Source organism: Lactuca virosa, chromosome 1 (genome assembly GCF_052849685.1).
Source record: "Lactuca virosa cultivar CGN04683 chromosome 1, Lactuca_virosa_CGN04683_v6, whole genome shotgun sequence".
Taxonomy (NCBI): domain Eukaryota; kingdom Viridiplantae; phylum Streptophyta; class Magnoliopsida; order Asterales; family Asteraceae; genus Lactuca; species Lactuca virosa.
The window spans coordinates 144,131,749-144,151,308 of NC_136426.1; the positions used below are offsets into that span (position 1 = coordinate 144,131,749).

The 19,560-nt window shown below is 41.8% G+C and overlaps 1 protein-coding gene across 1 annotated transcript; it reads left to right on the top strand.

Annotated features, from left to right (window-relative positions):
* The first annotated feature begins 8,310 nt into the window (after nt 1–8,310).
* On the top strand, nt 8,311–9,492 carry LOC145121607 (uncharacterized). Its single transcript, XM_079057326.1, has 3 exons — nt 8,311–8,564; nt 8,772–8,877; nt 9,217–9,492. Exons 1-3 carry the CDS (start codon nt 8,311–8,313, stop codon nt 9,490–9,492), a joined length of 636 nt encoding a protein of 211 aa, XP_078913452.1.
* The last annotated feature ends 10,068 nt before the right edge of the window (nt 9,493–19,560 follow it).

Genomic DNA, 19,560 nt, shown 5'->3' on the forward strand with positions numbered 1-19,560 from the left:
ACCGGATATTCCGAAGGCCCAGCGAGCGGTCCGGATAGGCTGAAGGCCCCAAGAGGGCGGACCAGACGTGCCGAGGCTCGGGAAGTGGACCAGGCCGACTGAAGGCCCGGTGCGGGCGGACCAGTCATACTGTAGACTCAGGGAGTGGACCAGGTGGATTGTAGGCCCGGTGCGGGCGGACCAATCACACTTTAGACTCGACGTACATGGCTAGACTCGGAGGGTGGACCAGGTGGACTGAAGGCCCAGTGCGGGCGGACCAGTCACACAGTAGACCCGATGTGCATGGCTGTTCTATTTATGATATGTTATGAGTATGATATGTGTGGTTGGTATTTTGGGGGTAACTCACTAAGCTTTCGGGCTTACAGTTTCAGTGTATTGTTTCAGGTACTTCAGGAGATCGTGGCAAGGCGAAGGCGTGATCGTACCACTCCTCATGTTTTATGATTTATATGATATGGTTCTGGGGGATACTCTGATGTTTAAACTATTTTGAAAACGAGTTGTATGAACGTAATGGTTTTTGAATGATTTAAAATATTTTAATTTGGCTCAAATTTTATGGGTGTTACAAGTTGGTATCAAAGCCTTGGTTTGAGTGAATTGGAGGAACATTCGTGTGAATCCAGTCTCAAATCAAGGAGGGATTTTCAAAATGGTTTTCAAAAGGTTTTCGAAATAAGTAAAGGAGGATGCAGAGGGTACGATCAGCCAGAGCCAGTAAGTAGACCCCAAAATACCATACAAGTTATTTGATTATGTGATATGTTAGAACAGCATGCTAGTACTAGGCTAGGGATCTTCAGGAATTGCATGATAGAATTGCCTGATTATGTGATGCCTATTAGCCTAGGGTTTTCCTTATTTGAGATATGCAGCTTTTCCTCTAGGAGTGAGGATTGAGCGGGTGTGTGTATATATGGTTAGAGTGTTGTGGTGATACTTGAGACAAATATGGGTAGGTGTGGAAGGTAGTATGGGCCCGTACTACTGAAAGCACATGACCCATACGCGTATCAAGGAAGTCACAACTCTCTAGGGTATCGGTTATGAGATAGTTCCCCGGGTGGACATGTGATGTGTCTAAGGGTCTTGTTGGTGTATTGCAGTATGGCGATTACGAGACGTTTCGGGGCAGGATCCGGTTCGGGATCAGGATCGGGAGAGGGTGGTCAGGATGGGTCAGTACCACCCGAGGTCATTGGTCAGATGAGCACGGACGAGTTGGATGCCAGGATTCGTGAGATCCTGTATGATGAGGTTGCTGCTATGTTCCGGGCCGAGTTGCCGGAGATGTTTGGGTCGATCAAGACCGCCATGGTCGAGTAGTTTGATGAGCGCTATGCAGCTCTTGCGGAGGCGGCTGCCACGGCAGCTACAGCGGCTGTAACAGTGGCAGGGGGAGGAACCGGTCGAGGTTTTCAGTATCGGGACTTCGATAATACGAAGCCCCCTACTTTCGATGGAGTTCAGGATCCGATCGTTTCTATGAGGTATTTGTCAGGCGTGGAGGGATGTTTCTTCACGTGTTCATGCCCTGCTGATCAGAGGATGAGGTGTGCTCTGAACCTTTTGAGGCTCGGAGCGAAGGATTGGTGGAGGTTGACTCACTAAGTTTTCAGGCTTACAGTTTCAGTGTATTGTTTCAGGTACTTCAGGAGATCGTGGAAAGGAAAAGGCGTGATCATACCGCTCCTCATGTTTTATGATTTATATGATATGGTTCTGGGGGATACTCTGATGTTTAAACTATTTTGAAAACGAGTTGTATGAACATAATGGGTTTTGAATGATTTAAAATGTTTTAATTTGGCTCAAATTTTATGGGTGTTACAAGTTGGTATCAAAGCCTTGGTTTGAGTGAATTGGAGGAACATTCGTGTGAATCTAGTCTCAAATCAAGGAGGGATTTTCAAAATGGTTTTCAAAAGGTTTTCGAAATAAGTAAAGGAGGATGCAGAGGGTACGATCAGCCAGAGCCAGTAAGTAGACCCCAAAATACCATACAAGTTATTTGATTATGTGATATGTTAGAACAGCATGCTAGTACTAGGCTAGGGATCTTCAGGAATTGCATGATAGAATTGCCTGATTATGTGATGCCTATTAGCCTAGGGTTTTCCTTATTTGAGATATGCAGCTTTTCCTCTAGGAGTGAGGATTGAGCGGGTGTGTGTATATATGGTTAGAGTGTTGTGGTGATACTTGAGACAAATATGGGTAGGTGTGGAAGGTAGTATGGGCCCGTACTACTGAAAGCACAGTACCCATACGCGTATCAAGGAAGTCACAACTCTCTAGGGTATCGGTTATGAGATAGTTCCCCGGGTGGACATGTGATGTGTCTAAGGGTCTTGTTGGTGTATTGCAGTATGGCGATTACGAGACGTTTCGGGGCAGGATCCGGTTCGGGATCAGGATCGGGAGAGGGTGGTCAGGATGGGTCAGTACCACCCGAGGTCATTGGTCAGATGAGCACGGACGAGTTGGATGCCAGGATTCGTGAGATCCTGCATGATGAGGTTGCTGCTATGTTCCGGGCCGAGTTGCCGGAGATGTTTGGGTCGATCAAGACCACCATGGTCGAGTACTTTGATGAGCGCTATGCAGCTCTTGCGGAGGCGGCTGCCGCGGCAGCTACAGTGGCTGTAGCAGTGGCAGGGGGAGGAACCGGTCGAGGTTTTCAGTATCGGGACTTCGATAATACGAAGCCCCCTACTTTCGATGGAGTTCAGGATCCGATCGTTGCTATGAGGGGGTTGTCAGACGTGGAGGGCTGTTTCTTCACGTGTTCATGCCCTGCTGATCAGAGGGTGAGGTGTGTGTTAGATGCATTTTATATGCATCTTTTAGCACAAATTCCTACATATTTCATTATAAAAAGCCAACTAATTCCCGATTATTCTTATGTATTTCGTATTTCATGATTATTTTGAAGAATGCCCGTACTGCTCACGTTTGTTATGATTTTTCAGGACCATTTGGAGCACATGGATGATTGCGCAAGTTCGGGATGCGTTCGTGGATGCTTAGGAGCTTAATTGGAGTCTAGACCAAGGAAGGATACCGTGAAATGATCAAGAACTGCTTGGAAGGAGGAACGACGATCAAAAGAGCCAAAAGAAGCAACTTGCGATCGTATCTTCTATCCTTGCGATCGCAGGTATGTCCTTGCGATCGCAGGTTTGATCGCAGGTTGCCTTCGATAATTTGTCGAGCCAAAAAAATGTATCAGTAGAGAAAAAGAGATACTTGCGATCGCAGGTACAGTCCTTGCGATCGCAGTTTGGTCAATTTGCGTCGAAATAGCAACGTACTTCATTAAAATATCTCGTGACGCACTTTTGGGTGATACATGCGATCGCAGGTATACCCCTTGCGATCGCAGGTACGGTGTTTTGACAGCTAGACGTATAAATACAGCCTGATACTCTTCCAGTAACCCTAATTGGCGATTCCTGGCGATTCAGAGGCGATTTTTAGAGGTTTTCAAGTGAAGAACGCAGATCTAAAGGAAACGATTCGATCTTTAGTCGTAGTTTAGTAAGATTTATCGTTTAGACTCTATTTCCGCTATTTGTAATCCGTTTTTAGCCATGTCCGGCTAAAAACTCATATTTCAGTTTCGCAAGACGTAACCTTTTCGTATGATTAATCATTAAGCACTATGTTGACTATGATTACTGTTTAGTTTGATCAATTCTGTGTTAAATTGAATGTCTGATTTTGATTTCAGTTTCTGTTTCTGTTGGCCACTTAAATTGCTTGCAAATCATTCTAGTCATCTAATTGTTTAGATCCGTAATTGTCTAGACTAATTAGTAAAAAGTGACAAGTATTAGATTAATTCTTAGATTAGGGTTAAGTCTGATATGAATTGATCAAACAAGTTCTAACGCCTCCGAGCTTATAAGAGGTATTGAACTTTACTGGGAATTACACTGTGTCTAATGCGACTTTTCTTTGTTAATCAAGAGCTTGTTTGGTTAATTCAGTAAAAAGTTAGGTTTAATTTAAAGAACTTATTTTGATTAAACGATTTTTGTAACAAAGGTCATTAGAGCTTGTTAATGAACTTTAGTACCAGTTTAAACAAGTGCATAGTCAATTATTGTGTTGAAGATTAATTATATGATTAGGGGTGTCACCGCGAAACTGAAATTGCTTTCTCTCATTTGAATTTTCATCACTTTAAATTTAGTCATTTTCTTGTCATTTTCAATCTCTGTTAGTTTAATTTTCAAAAACAAAACCCCCCTTTATTTTATGTTTATTGCATTCACCAAGAATCAGTTCACACCTTACGCAAAGAGGTGTAAATATTAGGACGTGTCCCTGAGGATTCGACCCTGCTTACCTGTACTACCTGTTGGTGCAATAAAGCAGTTTATCTTATACTTTTATTTGTTTAAATCGTGTACGACTGCGGTTTTAACAAATTAGCGTCGTTGCCGGGGACACGGTAAAACACTAATAGTTTTATGCCAAGATCTTCACGTACAGGTGATCTGGTTTTTGATCCAGGGATTGAGAAGACTGCTAGGAAGCTGAAGAAGGAGGCAGAACTCCGGAAGCAACAAGCAGGAACCTCAGCCTTTTCCTCCTCACATTCCAAAACACCCACACCACAAGGCACTCCCTTGTGGAACGAATCTGAAACCTCATTTCAACCTTTCCCAAAAGCACCACCTACCTCACCAATTAACAGCCCGTTCAAAACCTACTCCCCACCCCCTTCAGACAAACCCGAACTCACAGACTCTTCTGAAACTGAAACAGAATTCACCATGAGTGACAACGGAGACGATGCTGAAAAAACTCTACGAGAATGGGCCACACAAGAGGTTACCCAACAACCTTTGTGTATCACCTTTCCAGAGGCTCAAAACTTTGAGCTCAAATCTGGTTTAATCCATTTGCTGCGCCCATTCCGAGGCCTTGAGAATGAAGATCCTCACAAATTTCTCAAGGAATTCCATATCGTCTGTTCTGGAATGAAGCCCCATACGGTTCCTGAAGACCAGATCAAATTAAGGGCATTCCCCTTCTCAGTTCAAGATGCAGCAAAGGAATGGCTATATGACCTCCCGTTTGGTTCAATAACGAGCTGGAACGAACTCGCCAAACTTTTTCTAGAAAAATATTTTCCTGAGGCGAAGGTGTCAAATCTACGCAGAGAGATTCTGAGTATAAAGCAAGGCAAAAGAGAGGCTCTCCATACTTATTGGGAGCGATTCAAGAAGCTGTTAGTCCGATGCCCACAACATGGCATTAGTGATTATCAGTTGTATCAGTGTTTCTGTGAAGGATTGATACCTATGGAGAGGCGACTAATAAATGCATCTAGTGGAGGGTCACTTTCAGACATGACACCAACAGAGATCAGGGCATTAATAGAGAAGCTGGCCAATGAATCAAAACATTCAGCAACTGAGGAAGAGTGGTACCCAGACCATCCAAGAGGAGTCAAGGAGATGAGCAACGCCCACCTGGAATCCCAGATTTCAGAATTAACTAAAGCTGTACTTTTGTTGACAAAAGAAAAAGGTATTGAACCAAAGGTCAAACCTTGTGGGATTTGCTGCAAAACCGGGCACCCAACTGATATGTGCCCGTTACTTCAAGAAGATACGGAAGCTGTGCAGGCTATGGGAGGATATCAGCAAAGGCCATTTGATCAACATCGCAATAACCAAGCTTGGGGAGGGCCTCAAAATAATAATTTCCAGCCAAGACCTCAACAGAACTTTCAGCAAAGAAACCAATACCAAGCTCCACCGGGGTTCCAACAATCTTTTCAGCAGAATCAGCACCAAAGCAATTTTCAGCAACCACCTGTTCAGTCACAAGCTAGCAGTTCCAGCATGTCTTTGGAAGACATAGTTAAAACTCTTGCTACCAGTACCCAAGCTTTCCAGAATGAAACAAAGTCCAGTATCAAAAATCTGGAGCAACAGGTATCACAACTCGCGAACTCCATGAGCAAACTAGAAGCACAAACCCAAGGAAAATTCCCATCTCAGACTGAGAAGAACCCGAAGCACAATGCTTGTGCTGTCACCCTCAGAAGTGGTAAAAACTACAGAGGACCAGATCAGAAAGAAGATGAGGAAGAAGAGATCGTAGTTGAGCAAGAATCTGAGGCAACTGAAGAGGTGCAGAAAAAGGATAGACCTGCTGAAGCTGCAGTGAAAATCACCCCTCCTCCTTTTCCCTCAAGACTGAAAAACACGAAAAAAGAAAAGGAAGATAAAGAGATTATGGATTTCTTCAGAAAGGTTGAGGTAAATATTCCCCTCCTAGATGCAATTAAACAACTACCCCGATATGCTAAATTTTTAAAAGAGTTGTGTACTTCAAAAAGAAAATTAAAAGGCAACGAAACAGTCAAAGTAAGCGAGAACGTTTCAGCTGTTTTACAAAAAAGGTTACCCCAAAGTGTAAGGATCCAGGAGTATTTACTGTTCCTTGCAAGTTGGGGAACCTCTCAGTTCCGCGAGCTATGTTGGACTTAGGAGCTTCTATAAATGTGTTGCCATACTCACTTTATAAAACTATAGGGGTAGGGCCTTTAAAAAGAACAGGAGTTATCATTCAGTTAGCTGATCGTTCTCTGGTGCACCCAAAAGGTGTGTTGGAAGACGTTTTGGTTCAAGTGAATGAACTCATATTCCCAGCTGATTTCTATGTTTTGGATATGGGAGATGACGACTCACCAAACTCAGGTTCCATTCTTTTGGGGTGACCATTTCTAAAAACTGCCAGAACCAAAATAGATGTTTATGATGGTACCCTTTCAATGGAATTTGATGGTGAAGTTATCAACTTCAATATTTATGATGTCATGCGTTATCCTGATGATGTTTCAGCCCTTAATTTTATTGATGTAATTGAACCACTAACTGCAGAATATTTTGAGATTGCTAACCGTGAGTCACTAGCACTAGTGCTCCACAGAAACTTGTCTATTTATGAAGCTCAGGTTATATCATAAAATTATGTGGTTGATAGAGAGGTTCAAGAAATGGCAGCTCATATGGACCAGCAGAGAAAGTTGAGGTATGGTACCCAAACTCTGAAATTACCAATTTCTAACTCCAAGCTTTTCCCTTCTGTATTGTAAGCCCCCATCTTGGATCTGAAGACACTTCCAGAACATCTGAAATACGCATATCTTGGAGAAAAAGAAACTTTACCAGTTATCATATCCAACAAGCTGTCAGAAAAAGAAGAGTTAGAGCTGATCAGAATTCTAAAGGAGTATAAAAGCGGAATTGGGTGGACTATTGCAGACATCAAAGGAATCAGCCCATCTCTATGCATGCACAAAATTCTGATGGAAGAGGATTATAAACCATCGCGAGAAGCCCAACGCAGATTAAACCCACCAATGATGGAGGTGGTTAAAAAAGAAGTTATGAAGTTACTGGATGCTGGGATGATATACCTAATTTCTGACAACAAGTGGGTCAGCCCAGTTCAAGTTGTTCCTAAGAAGGCTGGAGTGACAGTGGTAGAGAACAAAGAAGGAGAGCTGGTTCCGACTCGGGTTCAGAACGGATGGCGCATTTGTATTGACTACAGAAAATTAAACGCAGCCACCCGGAAAGATCATTTTCCTCTCCCATTCATAGATCAGATGCTAGAGAGACTTGCTGGGAAATCCCATTACTGCTGCTTAGATGGATTTTCAGGTTTCCATCAGATTCCAGTTGCTTCAGAAGACTAGGAGAAAACGACATTCACTTGCCCTTTCGGGACATTCGCGTATAGGCGTATGCCATTTGGACTCTGCAACGCACCTGCCACCTTTCAAAGGTGTATGGTTAGTATATTTTCTGAGTATGTCGAAAACACCATAGAAGTCTTCATGGATGATTTTACCGTCCATGGAGACTCATTTGATATTTGTCTAAAAACCCTCACAAAAATTTTACAAAGATGTATAGAAACAGACTTGGTCTTAAATTTTGAAAAATGTCACTTTATGGTTGACCAAGGTCTGATTCTAGGACATATTGTTTCAAAAAGAGGTTTGGAAGTCGATAAAGCAAAAATAGATGTTATAAAGAGCTTACCCTACCCGAAGAATATTCGGGAAGTGCGTTCCTTTCTTGGCCATGCAGGGTTTTACATGAGATTTATAAAAGACTTTTCAAAGATATCAGTTCCCATGTGCCAGTTATTGCAGAAAGATGTTGAGTTCGACTTCAATGAAGATTGCAAGAAAGCTTTTGATGTGCTGAAAAATCTTCTTCCTTCTGCCCCATCATTCAGCCCCCAGATTGGAGTTTACCATTTGAGATAATGTGTGATGCCAGTAACACTGCTGTTGGAGCTGTTCTAGGACAGAGAAAAGACCGGGTCCCCCACGTTATATATTATGCATCAAAGACTTTGGACAGCGCGCAAGCAAACTACTCCACCACTGAAAAAGAGTTGTTGTCAATTGTTTTTGCACTGGAAAAATTCAGACAGTATTTGTTGGGCACAAAAGTCATAATCTTTTCGGATCACGCAGCCATTCGTTACCTTCTTGCCAAAAAGGACTCAAAGCCAAGGTTGATTAGATGGATTCTGCTGCTACAGGAATTTGATATAGAGATTAGGGACAAAAGTGGGAGAGAAAATTTGGTAGCTGATCACTTAAGCCGACTCACCCCACCTGAAGACCCGACACCGATCCGCGAAACATTTCCTGACGAGCATCTATTCGCTGTTTAGAACCCTCCTTGGTTTGCTGATATTGTGAACTATTTGGTCTCCAGAGAACTCCCTTCAGATCTCACCCGCGCCCAGAAAGATAAAATCAAGAAGGAGGCGAAAAGATATGTTTGGGACGAGCTGTATTTATGGAAGCACTGCGCTGATCAGGTGATTAGAAGATGTGTACCTCAAGATGAAGTCAAGTCAATCCTGAATTTCTGTCATTCAGAAGCTTGTGGAGGGCATTATGGTCCGCAACGAACCGCACGCAAGGTCTTGGACAGCGGTCTTTATTGGCCTCATATTTTTCGTGACTCCTTCCTATTTTGCAAAACCTGTGAAAGATGTCAAATGACTGGGTCTTTGACATCTCGTAATCAGATGCCACTTACTCCAATCTTAATATGTGCAATCTTTGACGTTTGGGGTATATATTTCATGGGTCCGTTTCCGCCTTCTTTCGGGTTTGTGTACATCTTACTTGCTGTGGATTACGTGTCCAAATAGGTCGAGGCAAAAGCTACGCGAACCGATGATGCCAAGGTTGTAGTTGATTTTGTCAAAACAAATATATTTGCTAGGTTTGGGACACCAAAAGCCATTATTAGTGATCGGGGTACGCATTTCTGCAACCGCACCCTCGAAGCTTTCCTCAAGAAATATGGTGTCACACATCGAGTATCCACAGCATATCACCCGCAAACCAATGGACAGGCCGAAGCTTCAAACAGACAGATCAAGGGCATTATAGAGAAAACCATCAATCCGGTCAAGAAAGATTAGAGTATTCGATTGGACGATGCGTTATGGGCTCACCGGACAGCATACAAGACTTCTATCGGTATGTCACCATATCGAATAGTTTTTGGCAAACCTTGTCGATTACCGGTTGAATTGGAGCATCGAGCATATTGGGCTGTCAAGAATCTGAATATGAGCATGGATGAGGCTGGTAAGAAAAGAAGATTGGATATTCAAGAGTTAGAAGAAATCAGGAATGATGCTTACGAGAACGAGGCAATCTATAAGGAGAAGACGAAAGCGTTTCATGATAAGATGATCTCGCGAAAGGCATTTACTACCGGTCAAAAGGTACTCTTATACCATTCTCGTTTCAAACTGATTTCTGGTAAATTAAGGTCTCGTTGGGTGGGGCCTTTTGTTGTTACTAACGTGTTTTTTCATGGTGCTATAGAAATTAAGAGTGAACAAACAGGAAAAATCTTTAAGGTGAATGGTCATCGTCTCAAACCATTTTACGAAGGGTTCCAAGTCACAAATGAAGAAGTGGAGGTAGTCGAAGTCCCGACTTACCGCAACTAAGGGAACCAAGTAACAATGTCGAGCCAACGACAGTAAAAACGGGCAGCTTGCCGGGAGGCAACCCGAGCATTTGTTTTGATTTTAGTTCTGCAACTTGTTTTTAATTTTCGTGTGTTTTTAGCTTCTTAGGGTGCTTCTTTTCAATTGAATCGTGTTTTTAAAATAAAAAGGAACAGAGAGATTTTGTAAAAAGTTGAAAATTAAGGTTTTGGTGGCACCTGCGACCGCAAGTCCAGTCTTTGCGATCGCAGGTTATGCAGATTAGGGTCGCAGCACGTCATCGAAGTTTTTTGGGACAAGTTTTTCGTAAATAACAAACCTGCGATCGCAGGTTCTGCCCTTGCGATCGCAGGTACAGCCCTTGCGATTGCAGGTATCATTTTTCCTTTCATTTCCGACCGTTAGAACCTCGATACGCGTGTCACGGCTGCATTTGACTAACCTGCGATCGCAGGTCCTCCCCTTGCGGTCGCAGGTTTGTGTTTCCCTATAAATAATGATCGCAGGCCTCATTTGTTACCACCACATTTCAAAAACACTCTCTGAAATTCTTTATTTTTCGAGTTCTTTCACCAAAAACACCCAAATCGCTCGTTTTTCTTCCAAATCAAGAAAAAAAGGTATCAATCTCTTATATTTTACACCTACAACATCTTTACGGTAACGAAATCATGTTTTCACGGTTGAAATTCTCCAAAAATCTCATTTTATTCATTTTGAAATTTGAATTTTTGCGAGTTTCTTTTTCAGATCTACGTTCCGTTACTCATCCGCAAGCCACGAAAAGTAGAAACGTTTGCTCACGACGCAATTCAGAAGAGATTCATCCGAACGGAATTTCAAAAATCAAAAAAAAATTCGGCACGAAAAATATACCGCTGCTCAGCGCACAGTCAGGTATTTTCGTTCTGACACTGAATTTCTGTTTTTGTTATATAGTTGTGCGGTCGTTTGGGAGTAGTTAGAAATACTTATTTACATATCATTATTATTTTTACCTGGAAATTGTGCCTACCTTGTCCCAATTCACTTTGAAAAATGCCCCCTCGACCGTCTCGTTCACGCAGACAGGTTGACGCTCCACAGTCGTCATACACAGTCCAAGTGGACAATGTCACTGTAGATTTAGGTTCACAGGCCGCACTTGACTGTTACCAGCGGCTCCTTGACCGCGAGATTATGCCACAGGCCTGGGCCCCCAGCCGCACACTCATGCGGGAACTCCATATTTATGATGGTGTTCACGCTCTTTTTGCCAATATTGGCTGGGAGCGCCTATTATCTGCTGATTTTGCCACTTGTCCTCTACTGACCCGAGAGTTTTTAGCTACGCTTAGTGCGGTAAATCATGAGGGAAACATAGCTTTTCGTGTTTTTAGCACCCCTCACACTATTCACGTCGACCAGTTATGTACTTTCTTCCATACCCCTATCACCAGTTTATCCCAGCCCACCCCCCCTTTCGACGTACGCGAGTTTTGGTACTCCATTACCGGTCTGCAGTCTTATGATGCCACCTCATCCGTACAGACCAGTATTATGCACCCTGTTCTCAAAATTGCTTTGAAAATTATATGCAATATCATTTATGCACAGATTGAGACTACGAAAGCCGGCAAAGCCGAGCTTTTTCTTTTGTGGTGCATGATCACCGGGTCGCACCGCCCGCATTTTGGTGATGTTATCATCAAACGGTTCCATAGAGTTATATCCCTTCGCACTCGCGGTGCAATTCGCTGTGGTGGTTTGATTTCTGTCATTGCCCGCGCCCTCGCGGGGCCATCTCCTCCAGGGTACACCTTTTTCGCCGGTGATTCTTTCCGTTTGACCCTGCAAACCCTTAGGGCTATGCACATGCTTCGTCCTGCCCCAGGTGGGTCTGTTTGGATGCTGGGTCGCTCCCTTTATTTCAAGGTCACTGGACCTGATGTCATAGCTCTCGCTGAACCCATTAGCGAGACTGAGTGGGTGCTCCCTTCGAACATCCAATCACCCCCTCGCCCACGTAGGGAACAGCATCCACAGTCTGATCGACCATCTTCATCCACTCAGCACCCAGACTACGCAGACGCCACACTTATATCCTTTACCCAGCCTGATCCTATGCAGACTGAATTTCAGGATCAGCCCCCACCCACTCAGCCATCTCACCCTCACCCCAACTCTCCTTTCACTTACCAGCATTACCTTGACCTCCGTGGGGATATTGCTTCCCTTCAGCAGACGATGACTGGTCTTCGCCTTGACTATCAGCAGTATAGCACTCAGGTTACCGACTATCGTGACGAGCTCTTAGGTCTGCGAGACGATTTCGACGATTTCCGCGACCAGTTCTTCTGTCGCTATGCTCCCCCGTCCGAGTAGTCGTTTTCCACTCCTCCCTAAGCATTGAGGACACTGCTTAATTTTAAGCTTGGGGAGGGGATTTCCTATCTTTTTGTAAAAAGTTTTTATTTTGAAAAAAAAAATTTACGAGATGATGACGATAGCTCCATGAAAGTGGGATATTGAAAATTGAAAATGAAAAAAAATCCGAAGCGACTTGATTGTTATTGGAAGTGTAGAATCAGCTGTCATAACCAGGGGACCCAAGACACCGTGATTCGAGACCCCGACCTTAGATAAAAAAATAGCGTACTGAAACGTTTTTTGGGCGGTAATAACAGCTCTAGGATGATTTGCTTATTAATGTTTAAAAAGAATCTTTATCGGCAACTCTGAACCCACAGAACATGGCCCTATTTGTTGACACGCGTTACCCTCGCGGTAACAGAGAGCTTAAGTATCAGATCCACACAGTCAAAATGAAGAAAGGGTACAACGTTATATCTAGTAACCAAATCAAAGAATTTCAAGCGCTCAATTGAAGAAACTTCAAGAAATTCCAAAAAAAAAAAAAAAAGAGATTGAAGAAATCAAGTTCAAAATGAAGTGTAAATCAAAGTTCAATCAAGTTAGAAGCCGTTCCAAAGTTACATCTGGCGAATAAAGAACTGTGTGATATGATACTTGTGGCTCTCGAAAAAGTGAAAGCATAGAGCTCGGGCTCCTACGGGGGTTGTGTTGGATTAGGTGTCTAAGCCCATAACTATAATTGGTATGTACTTGAATTGATAGCAGCACAGTCCTTTTGGGTTGCCCTCAACCTAGCAACTGGACAAGGAAATTATGAAAGGAGAGATATTAATTTATAAGATTAATGAATTAATATAAATGATTTATTAATATGTTAAAAGATTAATATATTAATTAGAAATCATTATGTTTAATTAATAGTTAGCCAGAAATTAATCAGAATTATATTTGGGGTTAAAAGAATTAATTATAAAGTGCAGGGACTAGTTTGCAATTAACTAATAGTTGAGTGGAAGGTTCCAGAACCCCCTTGGAAGGAGGTGGACGAAATTCTTAGGGGAAACCCTAGAGATTTCGTCCAAGGGGTCCAAATAAGGCCTTTGGATCTTGCTTAGGCCCTAAGCAAAGGATAACTAGGGTTTTCCCTAAACCCTAGATCCCTCAGCTATTTAAGGAGCCTCCTGGCTCACATTTGAGGTCACTGATTTCTTTGGAAGAAACCCTAAGGCCGAAATTGCATACTCTCTCCATCCTCTCTCCTCCAAGTTTCCTTCTTGCTAGTTCTTGGGTGTGATTCCATTAGAGGCATTACATTTGTGGTGCTAAGCTTCCAAGAAGATCAAGATCAAGATCAAGAGGATTATCAATTGTTTGCTATAACAATTGAAAGGTATGTAACTCCTAAACCCTAGTTTGTTAATTTCGAAATTAGCCTCTCTCCTCTAGGGTTCTTGTTTTGCAATTCAAAGTTATATGTTCAATAGATCAAAACATAGATCCCAAGTAGGTTGCATGTGAACATAGGAATTGTTTTCTAGTTTATTTGTTTTACCTAAAACCCATCAGTGGTATCAGAGCCATTGTTTGTTTTAAATTGAATTGCTATAATTGTTGAATTGCAAATTAGGGTTTATAGCTATTAAACCCTAAAGCCCAAATTTTCGATTTCTAGGGTTTTGGATAAAAGGGTTTTTTCGAAAACCCTAGCCTCCAAAGAACCCTAATCGAAATTAGGGTTAGGGTTTTGAAAACCCTAGCCTCCTCCCTTGTAAATTTCGAAATTGCTAGAAGTTTTAGGGTTTCTTGTTTTGGATAATTGTTACTTAATTAGATTAATTGGATAATTATCCTTACCCTATTTTTCGAAATTTAGAGGGATAAGGATTAGGATTAAATTAATTGATTAATTTAATTAGATAATCCTTACAAGATTTAATAATTTGATTAATAGTTGATTAAAAGATAAATATTAAATCTAGTTAATTGGTTTATTTAAATTTAAATTTAATAGTTTGAATTTCGAAATTTATATAAACCCTTGAAGTTTTAAAATGTTTTAAAACACACCCTATATATGTATTATGATTAAAAGTTTAATATTATATATGTATAAGAATATGGTCAGTCAAATCGCTAGTATGCCTCATTCACGAAGCTAATCTATAAGGGGGGTATAAGGAAAGTGCCTATAAAATGGTAGTTGAATGGGTGTCCACTCTCACCCACCGCTTCCTTGATTAGTGGAGGGTCGTTAGCAGAACGGATTTGATAGGACAACTACTTCTCATTAAAAGTATAATGACATTAAAGAAAGTACTAGAACAGTATTTTAAAAATCCCAACTCTAGTTACTTTAGGAAAAATGTGAAAAGTATGCTAATCCATGAAATTGCACATTATGCTTTATTGGTCGTTAGTGGAGCGTGTGTGGTTAACCAGCACACTAAAGGGCACTAATAAAGAGTAGTAATGGGTATCTCATAATTGTCATTTTGATGGAGCGTGTGTGGTTTACCAGCACATCAATAGTTAATGATAAAGACAATGAGGTTACCAAGCACATTTGCATGGTTATTCACATCTTGTTTGTGATCCTCGGCATCCCAGTCACAAATAGAAGAGCATAATCTGAGATTAAAACATGCCATTGAATAGTTTCAATGTATCTCAAAAGAATTAGGAATTTCACTTCGTTTGTTTCGTCTAATGGTGGAATTGGTGAATCGTCATTCACCTACCTTTATGAAATTTACACTTGGATCTTGGCATCCTATTTCTAAGTTGTGAATCTTCATAGTTGGATCCTAACCTTGATATTTTATCTTTGGGTTATTATATTGAGGTATCTTGAAATCTAACTAAAACTTTCTTTCTTTTCAGATGTCTACTCCTGGAAACACTTCTGCTTCATCCTCCTCCAACCAGAACTTCTCTTTGCTCAATATCTGCTCCAAAGTCGTTATGGATGGCTCAAACTATAACGATTGGATGCGCAACATCAAGATGGCTCTTCGTTTTGAGAAAAAAGAATATGTTCTTGAAAAGGAGCTCAAAGAGCTTGATGAGTCTGAAGCTACTCCTGAAGATCTTGCTGCCTACAAGAAACATCACGATGATGCTACCAAAGTGGCGTGCATCATGGTGGCAACCATGTCCCCAGAACTGCAGAGGTACTATGAGGACTACTGGCCTTTTGAGATGAACAAGGACCTTATGGAAAAGTACCATAAGCGAGCTCGTCAAGAAAAGTTTGAAGTAGTCAAGTCACTCATGGCTTGCAAGATGAAAGAAGGGGAATCGGTTGTGTCACATGTGCAAAGAATGCAACGCTACATAGAGCGTTTGGTCAAGCTTAACATTCACTTTGATGAGAAATTGGCGATTGACATGGTCTTGAACTCACTACCTGATTGTTATTGTCAGTTTATTCTAACTTACCATTTGAACAATATTGAGCAGACCTTGGCCCAATTGCACAACTTGTTGCAGACAGCTGAGGCGGGAATGAAGGGTAAAAGTATACCCTCCACGCCTACAAGTGCCCCTGTGTTGGCTATTGGACAGGGAAAGGCGAAAAAGAGGAAAGGTCCTCCCAAGCAAAACTGGAAGAGCAAGGCTCAAGCTGGGTCGTCTAGTAATGGCCCAAAGGCTAAGCCCAATGGTTCCACTCCCCATGTTTCTGATCCAAAAGAGGCCGTTTGCTTTTACTGCAATCAAAAGGGGCATTGGAAGAGATCTTGCCCACAATATCTGCAAGATATCAAGGATGGCAAAGTGAAGCCATCTTCGGCAGGTATTTACACTATTTCTGCTAATAACTCATTATCTTCTCGTTCATGGGTCCTTGATACAGGATGTGGTTTTCATTTCTGTTCTGATTTACAGGGACTAAAGGAAAGTGTGGAGATAGAGCGAGGAAGGATAAACTTGATCATGGGAAACAGAAAGTCTTCACCAGTGACCAAGATCGGAGTTTATCAGCTTCTGCTTAGCAATGATGTTAGATTAGATTTAATAAATTGTTGCTATTCGTCTGAGATGACGAGAAACATTATTTCATTTCATGCATTGTTCAGACAAGGTTTCAAATATTCTTTTAATGATTTGAATGGTTCAATTTCTGTTTATAAGAATGGTGTTTTTATGTTTGAAGCTTTACCTTGTGATGGTGTGTATGAAACAGTGACTTGTGTTGATAGCTTAGGAAATAGTGTACTTAATATTGACTTGTCTAATAGTGTAGACAAGGCATGCTTGTGGCATTGTCGTCTTGGATACATTAACAAGAAACGCATAGCCCAACTCCAAAAGGATGGAGTGTTGGAATCATTTGACCTAAAATCAGATGATATGTGTGAATCTTGTCTTTTGGGAAAGATGACAAAATCACCATTCACAGGGTCTTGTGAAAGCGGTGAAGGTCTGTTGGATCTCATACACACAGATGTGTGTGGGCCCTTCAGATCAACTACAAGATATGCTAATCGATTCTATGTGACTTTCACTGACGATTATAGCAAATATGGATATATCTACTTGATCAAGCATAAGTCAGAAACTTTTGAAAAGTTCAAAGAGTTTAAGCATGAAGTCGAAAATCAATTGGGCAGAAAGATAAAGATACTTAGATCCGATAGAGGCGGGGAGTATCTTAGTATCGAGTTTAACGACTATCTGAAAGAATGTGGGATAGTCTCACAATTGACTCCTCCTAGGACACCACAGTTAAATGGTGTTGCTGAGAGGCGTAATCGAACCTTGTTAGACATGGTTCGTTCTATGATGAGTCGGGCTTCGCTTCCCATTCACTTCTGGGGGTATGCCTTAGAGACAACCGCCCACATCCTCAATCTTGTCCCTACAAAGAAGGTTGCCAAAACACCTCACGAAATGTGGACAGGGAAAGTTCCCTCGTTAGCACATATTAAAGTCTGGGGTTGTGAAGCTTTCGTAAGACGAGAGACTCATGACAAGCTAGCAGCTAGAAGTGAGAAATGTGTTTTCATTGGTTACCCAAAGCAGTCTTTTGGATATTTGTTCTACAGGCCTAGTGAGAACGTGGTCTTTGTAGCACGAAGAGGAGTCTTTCTTGAAAGAGAGCTCATATTCAAAGAGGATAGTGGGAGCACTATTGACCTTGAAGAAATTCAAGAGTCAGCCAATGAAGGAACCTTAGATGACACTAGCACTCAACCAGAGGAAACAGTTCCTGTTGAACCAATCGATAACTCATTACCTCTTAGAAGATCCACTAGGGTGAGTGTGCCACCTGAGTTGTATGGTTTTCATATTACTTCAGATGGTGACACATTCATAAGTGACAGAACACTGGTAAACTTAGATGAACCAGTCACTTATAAGGAAGCAATGACAGGCCCAGAGGCTTCCAAGTGGAAAGAGGCAATCGACAGCGAGATTAAGTCCATGTATGACAACCAAGTTTGGAATTTGGTTGATAGTGCACCAGGTCGTAAGACAGTTGGGTGCAAATGGATCTTCAAGAAGAAGACAGACATGGATGGAAATGTGCACACATTCAAGGCTCGACTGGTTGCAAAAGGTTTCACTCAAACCCCAGGGGTTGACTATGATGAGACCTTCTCGCCAGTGGCTAAGATTAAATCTATTAGGATATTGCTCGCCATAGCTACCTTTCATGATTATGAAATCTGGCAGATGGATGTCAAAACTGCTTTCCTTAATGGGAAGTTGGCTGAAGATGTTTACATGAGTCAGCCAGAGGGTTTTGTTGATGCAAAGTTCCCCAATAGAGTGTGCAAGCTTGAGAAATCCATTTATGGATTGAAACAAGCATCTCGCAGTTGGAATCTTTGCTTCCATGAGAAAGTCAAAGAGTTTGGTTTCTCTAGAAGTGAAGATGAGTTCTGTGTGTATATCAAGGCTAGTGGGAGTATAGTAACTTTTCTGGTGTTGTATGTCGATGACATATTACTCATTGGTAACGACGTTCCAACCTTGAAAGAAGTTAAGTCTTGGCTTGGAAAGTGTTTTGCCATGAAAGACCTTGGAGAAGCTGCCTATATTCTTGGGATTAGAATATTGAGAGATAGAAAGAAGAGACTAATTGGACTTAGTCAGAGCACATACTTGGATAAGGTACTAAAGAGGTTTAGTATGGAAAATTCCAAGAAGGGAGAGCTACCTATCCAGAGCAATACCAAATTGAGTAAGACTCAATGCCCGAGTACAGATGTTGAAATAGATGACATGAGTCGTGTACCTTATGCTTCCGCTGTCGGATCGATCATGTACGCTATGACATGTACTCGCCCTGATGTGGCATTTGCTTTGAGCATGGTCAGTCGCTATCAGGGAAACCCAGGTAGAGCTCATTGGATAGCAGTTAAGAATATACTCAAGTATTTGCGAAGGACAAAGGACTGGGTCCTTGTGCTTGGTGGCAGTGATACTTTGAGAGTAGATGGTTACAATGATGCCAGCTTTCAGACGGATAGAGATAACTTCCGTTCTCAGTCGGGCTGGGTGTTTTTACTGAATGGAGGAGCAGTTACTTGGAAGAGTTCCAAGCAAAATACGGTGGCTGATTCTACTTGTGAATCAGAGTACATAGCAGCAAGTGAAGCGTCGAAAGAAGCAGCTTGGTTGAGGAACTTCATCGGGGATCTCGGAGTTGTTCCAACCATCCAGGAGCCTATGGAACTGTTCTGCGATAATGAAGGAGCGGTTGCCTTGAAAAAGGAACCGAGAGATCATGGTAAGACCAGACATATCGACAGAAAGTACCATTTCATCAGACATAGAGTTGAAGAAGGCCATCTTATAGTAAAGAGGGTGTCATCTGAAGATAACCCAGCAGATCCCCTCACAAAGGGTCTGAGTAGGGCTAAGCATATTCAACATGCTCGGAGCATAGGACTGATAGATGATATTAGTTTTAGTAGTTAGATTAGTTTTATTCTGAAACTTGTAACAAAGTAAATGTAATTGACTTTTGGTGATTAAATAATAAAGTATTATTTATAAGTTTGGTTTCTGCCTTTTGTCAATTGTTTATTATTGTGTCTCATTTTTGCATGTTTTACTTCCCGAATAATAAGATTATTCAAACTCCACAGTCACTCATACTTTTGGAAGTAAGTAGTGAATTAAGACTGTCATGAACTGGATTGTAGATTGTCTAAGGATAGACAT